This window comes from Protobothrops mucrosquamatus, unplaced genomic scaffold, assembly GCF_001527695.2.
Source record: "Protobothrops mucrosquamatus isolate PMUCROS unplaced genomic scaffold, P.Mucros_1.0 scaffold_294, whole genome shotgun sequence".
NCBI classification, from domain to species: Eukaryota; Metazoa; Chordata; class Lepidosauria; order Squamata; family Viperidae; genus Protobothrops; species Protobothrops mucrosquamatus.
The window spans coordinates 1,320,527-1,330,370 of record NW_015386370.1 but is presented as its reverse complement, the minus strand read 5'-3'; the positions used below and the strand labels follow the sequence as shown (position 1 = coordinate 1,330,370).

Genomic DNA, 9,844 nt, shown 5'->3' with positions numbered 1-9,844 from the left:
GTGTATGTTTGTGTTATAAATGCATCATATTACTTATTGTTCAATTATAAAAATTAATAAAATTTTCTTTAAAAAAAAAAAAGAGAAATAGAACAGATAGAATTTATCCATGAAAAAAGATAAAAAGACTGAACCAGATGAAGAAGTAGGAACAGCAGTATGCAGGAATGGTGTCAACCCCTTAAGGTAGGACTGGAAACAGAGTACATAAGCTTGATTGGAATTATACTTTATTGAGATAGATTATCTCAATAAACATGTTGCTGGCTGAGATATAAATTATGCTGGGTTCACGTGATATGCTAAGCCATAATATGATTTGTTTGATTCAGTCTTAGTATACCATCTCAGTCCAGAGAAGTGTGGTCTATTTAATAAATCAGATCTAAATTGTGGCTTAGTAAAATATATGGACATACAAAAAATAAAACAGTTCAATCACTTGAAGATTCTAGTTTGGATAATGACTTGAACCAATACAGGTAGTCCTTGACTTACAACCACAACTGAGCCCAAATCTCTATTGCTAAGCGACATTGTTTTTAAGTGAGTATTGCATCATTTTACAACGTTTCTTGTCACAGTTGTTAAGTGAATCACTGCAGTTGTTAAATTAGTAACACAGTTATTAAGAGACTCTGGCTTCCCCATTGATTTTGCTTGTCGGAAGGTCACAAAATGGGACCCTGGGACACTGCAACCATCATAAATATGATTCAGTCTGAATTTTGATCATGTGACTATGGGGATGCTGCAACAGCCCTAACTGTGAAAACTGGTCCCTTTTTTCAGTGCCATTGTAACTTTGAACTGTCACTAAATGAACTCTTGTAAGTCAAGGTCTGCCTGCAGTATTTTTCTTCAAAGCTAATTATATAGAGTCCTCCAATTCCCACCCCTATCCTATTCCAATTTTCCCCAAAGATTGCAAGTTAAGGAAACTAAAGGGAGAATCTTTATCTCCATTATATCTAGTGTTGTTGTATTTTTGGTGGATGGGTGGGGATACCTGAATGAGCTAGATAATTGCTAATAGAAGTGAAAAGCATATATAACTCTTTGCTGCCCATGTAGTGATTTAGCTGACCTTCTGAAGCCTGGATATGGCAGCTCTAGTAATGATAGATCCTCTTTTAATATAAATTTTCCAGCGTAAATATTAACCTTTGGATCATAGCAGCAGGACCGCAGGAAACAATATCATAACTAATGTAGAGCAAATACAGAAGGACCACCATTCCTTGCATTTCTTTAAAACAAGAAGCAAAGTCCATGTTACCCTTATATGTCAGAAGTAAACAAATACTTGAGAGAGAAAAAGTGTGAGCAGTGCCAAATTGTTAAAAGGTCCTGACAAGGTCTAGAACCCTCCAGTTATGCTTCTGTCTCTGAACCTGATTTACCTCTGGAGCTCAGCTTTCTCTCTATTAGACCTTTCCCACCTGGGTCATCTCAGACCCTAGATTGCCTCAATGTCATTTTTTAACCATTCCGTTCCTCCATTATACCAGGCTAATTGAAAATTAAGCAGGTTGGAGGACAATAAATAGGAAATATAGATTTTCATTGAAATACTTAGTACTTGACAGGATTACTAAAGCACCACCCTTCCTTAGATGAGGAGATCAGATGCAGCTGGAGCAAGTTCTTAGAATGATTCCCACATTTTCAACAGGAGGTATATTTCAGCAATTCCATAATAGTGTGTGTGTCCTATCTCCAAAATCTCTGATTATAGGAAACAAGATACTGGACCAAATAGATTTCTAGTGCTATCTGATTCTTATGGTACATCTTGTATACATATGACAGGGAAAAATATATACACAAGGAACCTGAAAATATAGATCAAAAAACACATGTGGAACATAAGTGAGACAGACTAAGCTAGTACTAAGAAAAATCTCAGTTAGCCTTTAAGCAAATTAAAAAAACACAGTATCAATTAGAATGTATTTCTCAGTAAAATTCTTACTATGGTTTAAACTGTCTCCAGGGATAATGAAGAAACATATTAAAAAAAAGAAATTCACTGCATAGTATCAAACCTCCAGCTAAGGTGGATGACCTTTCTGATCACTTATTTGCTTTCCAGATTGCTGCTTGGATTACTCTTCTTGGTGGCTTTATTCTTATGTACAACAGAGCAGCTTTTTCTGAGATAGGCAAGAATGGAAGATGACACCTTGATCTCTGTTGTCACATAGGCTAGTTGTTAAAACTCCACTCATGCTGCAGAGAAGCAGCATCTAGCCTGCTGCCATTATTTGTGTGAAATTTGTGTGAATTTGTCATCAGTGGTTTATTCTGATTGGCTGGCCAGGAGCCTTTGATGATGTCACACTCATGTACCAAATCACCACAATTTTTATAGAACAGGTGCTCTTCATAGATGAACTGCTTTTTATAAAGCAGTTGCTCTATAAAGAAGTACATAAGAGCCTCTTCTCAAGCCAAACCAGTTTTGCTGGAAAGATCAACTATGAAAGAATATGGAAGAATACTCCCTACAGATCAAGTGTAGAATACAGTTATTACTGGACTGAGGCAACAGGCTAAGAAAACCAGTGAAACACCTAGAATAAAAACTAAACTTGATTTCATCTATATTTAATTTTAATTCCAATAAGATCATAGTTACTTGTCTCAAGTCATACATTTAAGGATTTTCACAGGCTGTTATATCTATTACAGTATGTTACAGCTGCCAGAAAAGCCAATCACATGAAGAATTAGTACCACTTGGAATATTGCACCCAGTTTTGGTCACCACAATATAAAAATGATGTTGAGACTCTGAAAATAGTGCAGAGAAGAGCAATAAAGATGATTAGGGGACTGGAGGCTAAAACATATAAAGAATGGTTACAGGAACTGGGCATGGCTAGTCCAGTGAAAAGAAGGACTAGAGGCAACATGTTAGCAGTGTTCCAATATCTGAGGGGCTGCCACAAGGAAGAAGGGGGTCAACCTATTCTCCAAAGCACCAGAGGGCAGGACAAGAAGCAAAGGATGGAAACTAATCAAGGAGAGAAGCAACCTGGAATTAAGGAAAAATTTCTTGACAGAACAATTGACCAGTGGAACACTTGGCTTCCCAGAGTTGTCAATGCTCCATTGCTGGAGGTTTTCAAGTAAAGATTGAGCATTACTTTGCCCAGGATGGTATAGGGACTCCTGCCTTGGGCAGAGAGTTGGAATAGAAAACCTCCAAGGACCCTTCCAGCCCTATGATTCTACGTTTTTATGCTTCTCTGTAATTTGAATCACTGCATGTACTGTAAATGTAATGAAATGTAACAAAAATTGATTCAGTCCTGCCTAGCAACCAAAATATTAAGCCTAAATCCTCTTCTCAATCAAAGGAATGTTCTCATGAGCAAATTATTAAGTGGATTAACTTTGTTTATTGAGGGAAAACTAAAAAGAAATTGTAAAAAAAAGAGAATTTATATCATTTTGATAGGTGTATGCCTTTGTGTTATAGTTGGTTGCAGCATGCATAGGCTAATTTTTTAAAGAAGATACACAGAGCGGAAAATTACCTGTGAAGTGTAATTCACAGACTATTTTATTGTATATACTCATTAAAAGGATTATGAGTCAATCTCACATTGCATAGCTATTTATTTCCACTGGGCTAGCTCAGGAGAAATTCTGGGTGATTCATGCCTGTTGATAATTAGTGGGAAGAAAGTTTGCTATCAAGATTTCTAGCTCTATTTCCATTATCTATTTTCCCATGATCAATCTCTCCAAGGTAATCACATCTTGGAAAGTCTGATGTCATAGGCCACCATGTTGAAGTTATCCCAAGCCATTATTTTCTTCTCTGTAGGGTTGTAGTCTACCATGCTGCTGTATCTGTAACGGTTCTCAAAGCGGATCTTCAGTAGTGCAGTGTTACCTGTACTTATGTGGTAGATGAAATTCACAGTGGCCTCAGGGGATGAGTAGCTACTAATGGTATACAAGGAGCCACAGATCATGAAGGAGTTAGCCACAGACTGCTTGTGAATATTGGTCTTACATGTCTGTGAAATCTCCAAAGTTTCTGGATCCAGTTTGGAAAGCACAATAGCTCCCTTGGTATTTTCAGTGCCATAAATCACCCACAATCCAATCTCATCAACTGCTAGATCAATATCTGTATATGCACCCCAGGAGTAGGGGAATTGTCCATGATAGCCAGCATCGGGCAACTCCTTTTGAACTGCAATGACTTCATTCTTCAAGTCATATTTCACCAGTATTCTAGACTTGTGCCTCTGAAAATAGAGGAAACCTTGATAAACAACAGTCCCAGTGCTCTCCATGGATCTGGGCAACACATGCACTTTGGAAGGATAGCTTTTCACAAACTCATCCATATCATCATATTCAAAGACATGGCAGACATCTGCACTGACGGTGTCAACTCTCCAAATTGTCTCATTGCTATATGGGTCCTTCATCCACACGCCATACTTCCCTGTAATGGTGTCAGCCCTGTGAAAGGTCACTGGTGCGCCAACCCAAACTAGTGTTCCACAACCTAATTCAGGAAATAAACAAGGAAGTTAATCTCTCCAGCTAAGAAATATGTAGCTATAAACTATTATTTTAAAATTTGAGGATTTCCAGACAGAATTAAAAAAAAGGATGCCTCTAATTTGGCAGAGTAGCCTATATGAACATGTGTAGCTGAGTTAATCAGACCCCTGCTCTGTCTAGGCCAGTGATGGCGAACCTTTTAGAGATCGAGTGCCCAAACTGTAACCCAAAACCCACTTATGCATTGTCAGGTGCTGGGTGGGTGTGGCCCATTGGCTGAGCATGACCCATTGGCTGGGCGTGGCTGCGGTGGTAACGGCAGACTGGGTGGGACTAAAAAGTTCAATCAATCAATTCCAACTTTGCGACTTCCGGTGGGAAAACAGCTGCGAAGATGGCGGCTTTTATTAGCCGTCCGCCTGGGGCTGCGTCAAAGCCTGAAGAGACAGCGATCAACAGCTGTTTCTCGGCTAGGAACCTCTCCCCTCGGGCGAAGAGGGGGGGTGAGTTTGCCTGGATAGAGATAGTAGCCTCCTTTCTCCCCCTTTCTTGTTGGGGGATTTGAAAGTGATGGCTCTCTCAGAGTCCGGGCGTTTCTCCGCACCCCATGGTGCCTTTGCTCCTTTCTTTTTCAGGAGCAAAGCCAGAAGCAGCTTCCACTTCTGCTTTTTAAAGACACTTATTGTGAGTAAAATTTAAAGCCGACGGAATTGAACAGGAGGACTGGATTTTAAATGATTTAAAACTTTAACTCAGAGAATATTATACTATCTTCCTTATTTGCATTAAACTAAAGCAAGAAGAAAATGGCTGCGGAACTGCCGTTTCTTTGTAGCAAAAGGCATTGTTAAGGAAAACTTTCACTTTTCTTCCGGTTACTGAATGGATACAGATATATCGTAAAGAACTTTTTCAGCTTATTGAAAGTTCAAGTTTCTTTTTTTTTTCTTTTTTCTTCCTTTTTTTTTTTTTACAATAGTTTAAATTTAAAATGTCTTTACTTCTACTCCCCCCATTAATTATATTCAAGGATTTACAGGAAACTGAGGATTTTTTGGACAAGAAACTGGGGGATTTTATGAAAATAGAGCATTTGTTTTTCAAGATTGTACAGCTCAGGTATGACGGGCGGATGAATTAACAGAAGATATTGTGGATATATTTCAGAACGATATGTTATATTATAGAGACATGGAGCTTGTTTTGAGAACAGGATTGAAAGATGGCATGCAGGGAAAGCTGAGAAAGGAAATGGTGATTGATCTGGATATGGTTTTGGCGTACGACCCTGAAGAAATTTGAAGAGAAAAAAATTATAGAGTTAATTTAGGGGTCGTTCGTCAGAGAAATCTGTCCAGAGATGTTGCTATCTACTTTTCTAGAAGATTTTGTTATCATCGACGGGTGGAAGAATTACCAGAAAAAGTGGAAGGTCTGGAAGATGGATCTGCAAAAGAGGAAACTGTGGAAGTCATGAAGTTTGTTTTGAGAACAGGATTGAAATATGGTATGCAGGAAAAGCTGAGAGAAGAGATTGCGATAGATCTGGTTATGGTTTTGGCGTACGACCCTGAAGAAATTTCAAGAGAGAAAAATTTATAGATTTAATTTAGGGGTCGTACGTCAGAGAAATCTACCTAGAGATGTTGTTATTGACTTTTCAGAAGATTTTTGTTATAATGTGTATGCAGCAAAAAGGATTTAATTTACAATACATTTGTCTGTTTTAGAAGTTTTATATTTTTAAAACTTTTGATTTTAAATATTGATGGTTAATTTGCTGTATAAAAGAAAGAGAATATTTCATTATTTGAAAAAGTTTGCAATGAATTTATATTATGTTAAAGGATTGATTTGATTAAGGGAGTTAGTTATAAGGAGCTGTATTTTGAATAGAGTTTAAATAATGAGAATTCATAAAATTAGTTAAAGACTATAAAATAATTGATTGGATATATGGGATATAATTCGTACTTTATTATGGGATTTGAATTTTAAAGAGACAAATGTGATGCTGATGTTATAATAGTGGTAAGATTATTGTTGTTTAAATTTTAGAAAAGATGGGTAGATTATATTCAGAGAAAGTTAGAAAGTGATAAATATTTTTTAATTTATGAGTAAATTTTATAATGTTTATTATAATTAAGGATATTATTATGTTTAAGTCTTGAAGAAATGGTAAACATTTCCGCATATTTGTAAGATTAATTTTAAGTGTGACTTGGGGAAGATGGATAGATTATTATTAGTTATATGCTTAGAGTTTTATTTGATTGTTTTTTAATGTTTAGAGTTAAAGGATGTTTATACTTGTTTGTTTTAAATTTGGGTACTTATATTTTGACTTGGGATGAGGTGTTTGTAACCCTGTAATCAATTCTGGGAAGTCCGGGGGGGATTGGGAGTGGGTGGGTGGGTAGAAATAGATATAAAATAATCAGGTGTACTGATGCTAAATTTTTGAGAAGCAGATGAATTGTTATTGATATTAATGTATGCCTGTATTTGTATATTTGGTTTTTTTTTGAAAATTAATAAAAATTGTTTGGTAGGAAAAAAAATCAATTCCAACTTTGCAAGATTTTTTTCCCCGCAAGAAGTTGAAATTGACTGTTTGATTGAACCTTTTATTTTTGCACACGGCGGCAGAGGCCTAAAGCGAAAAGGTTTTATAAAACCCAGCTGAAGGCCTAGGAGTAGGGTGTTGGCACGTGTGCCCACAGAGAGGGCTCTGAGTGCCGCCTCTGGCATCCGTGCCATAGGTTCGCCACCTGTCATGCCTCCGTCCGAGCCCGACTCTGAGGAAGACATGGAGTTCCCTGTTGAGGCCCAGGAGGGGGTGTCTGTGGCTTCGGAGGACTGTGGGGAGAAGCAGGCTGAGGCAGGCCAGGGCCCTTCAGGTTTGGAACAGGGAAGGCAGAATTCAGGCGAGGAGCAAGGCCCCTCCCCACCTGATCTTAGAGCAAGGAGAGCAGAGAGGAGGAGGGAACAACGGAGGCAGGCTCACTTACTCAGGAGGAGAGCCTCCCGCCCCACTCCACAAGGCACACCTGGGGAGTAAGATTTAAGGAGATGCTGTGGGGTGGGGCATTTGCTGGGAACAAACATGAAATCTTGAGATAGTGTGCTCTTGTAACCTGGACACTTTGTATTCTGGACCAGTTTTCTTCCTGCTGATCTCTCCTTGCAGTCTGCAGTGTGCAGTTTGCAGTTCACAAGCAAGCTGGGAGTTAAAAGGATTATACGTTTGCTTGTTATCTGTCTTGCTTTAAGAACAGTGTAAACTTCCCTGGCTGTTTTGTTTTAACTCGTGCCAGCATATGTGGGGGCTGTTGGGTGAACATTGGCAGTGATTAAAAAGACTATTGCTCTGGCCAACTGATTGCTTTGCCTCTGTTGTGTCCTGAGCCTGCAAGATGCAGGCTCGGGACGTTGCAAGAGTCCCGGGCATTTGCAGAAGCTGCCCGGGACCAGACTGAGCGGCGCCAGCCTTGTGCGCATGCGCAAGGCGGGAAAAGCCCGCCTCATGATTGGTTGAACTTGCCCGGGGATCAGAGGGTATAAATAGAGGCCTGCGTGCCTCTGTTCTGGTTGTTCGTAGAATGGAGCAAACAATAAAGACTTGTTGGAGATGTTCCGTCTCAAGCGCCATTATTCCCAGGACTTAACACTGGCGACGAAGGTGGGATACAGTCTCAACAGCTAAGAAAAGCTAGAAGACTCACCCAAAGAAGTCCGGGAAAGAAACGGCGTGGAAGTCAGCGTTATCCTGCCAGTACGAAATCGCTGGAGGGTGCGTGCGACCGAAGAAGAAGGAATCTTGATCATCGATCATGGAAAAGGTTGGGCAATTAGAGGCTTTCGACGTCTCTCACCCCGAGAGGTGGGAATCTTACGTGGCAAGAGTTGAGACGTATTTTCGCATCAACCAGATTCGAGAGGAAGGCTTAAAGGCTGCCACTTTGTTGTGCGTTTGTGGACAAGACGCCTTTGAGATCGCCGAGAGTTTAGTCTCCCCAGACTCGCTGGAAACGGTAGCGTACTCCGACCTCAAGAAAACCTTAAAGGAACACTTCCAGCCTAAGCAATCAGTCATGGCTTGGAGGCACACGTTCCAACAGAGAGATCAGCGAGTTGGAGAATCAGCAAAAGACTACGTCGCAGCCTTGAGAAGAGCAGCTAAACCGTGCGACTTTAAGGACTTAGAAGAGAGACTTCGCGATCATTTTGTATGCGGGCTGAGGAACTCAGAATTGCAGCAGAGACTGTTCGCCAGGGAAGATGTTTCCTTCCAAGATGCTCTGCGAGAGGTTTCGGCTGAAGAAGCTGCCGGCGGGGCGGTCAAGAATATGCGGCCCAAGAGAAACGCTCCTGAGACAGCCACTATTCACAAGGAAGACGTGCGCGAGGAGTCGGACGAAGATCCTGAAGAAGAGGTGGATAAGCTTTACCAAGCTGCTGGAAGAAAGTCCAAGGATCGTCAGGACAAGGGCCCAGCTGAGCTTCGTTGCCTTGAATGTGGTGGACGCCACAAGCGAGCTGAATGCCGGTTCCGTTCCGCCATTTGCCGAGCGTGCGGGAAGAAGGGCCACATCGCTGCGGTCTGCCTGGGTCGACAGAAGGTACAACCGAAGGAAGAATTGAATCTGAAAGGTACCAGGGTGCCCAGCCAAAACAGGTTGGGGTTCTGTGCAACACGCCGGAACATTTTAAGAATAGGCACACACAAACCCCTTAAAAAGAAACTAACACTTAAAGTGAAATTGCAGGGAATTCCATTATCCATGGAACTTGACACAGGGTCTGCCCTATCCATAATTTCCCTCAATACTTTTCACAAAATCTGCAGCAGCAGTGGCCAGAAAGTTTCCCTAAGGCCCTCTAATGTAATCCTTACGGATTTTCAAAATTCTAAAGTGTGCGTTAAGGGGGAGGCCACCCTTAGTGTACAATACAAGAATTTTGCAGGCCCCCTAGATGTGTTGGTTGTAGGGGGTGAACGAACGAGTCTCATTGGACTCGATTGGTTTGAGGCCTTGGGAATTCAGGTAACTGGACTGAATAAATTGCAAACACAGACCCTTGATGATGTATGCAAGGAGTTTGCAAATGTGTTCAGCTCTAAACTTGGGTCCTACACGGGACCTCCTGTTTCACTTAAGTTGGATCCAACGGTACAGCCCATCAGGGTTAAGCCTAGGAGGGTACCATTCGCTCTTAAGAGCAAGATTGACGCTGAGCTGGACAAGTTGCTCCAGCAAGGCATTCTAGAGCCTGTAGATTCCAGCCCGTGGGAAACCCCCATTGT

General features: G+C 40.7%; 1 protein-coding gene across 1 annotated transcript in view; it reads right to left on the bottom strand.

Annotated features, from left to right (window-relative positions):
* Nucleotides 1-3,764: 3,764 nt before the first annotated feature.
* Nucleotides 3,765-9,844, bottom strand: part of MYOC (myocilin) — a 21,325-nt gene continuing 15,245 nt past the window's right edge. The window contains exon 3 of the mRNA XM_015831990.1: nucleotides 3,765-4,534. Within this exon, the coding sequence (XP_015687476.1) occupies nucleotides 3,765-4,534 (770 nt within the window). The remainder of the gene's footprint in view (nucleotides 4,535-9,844) is intronic.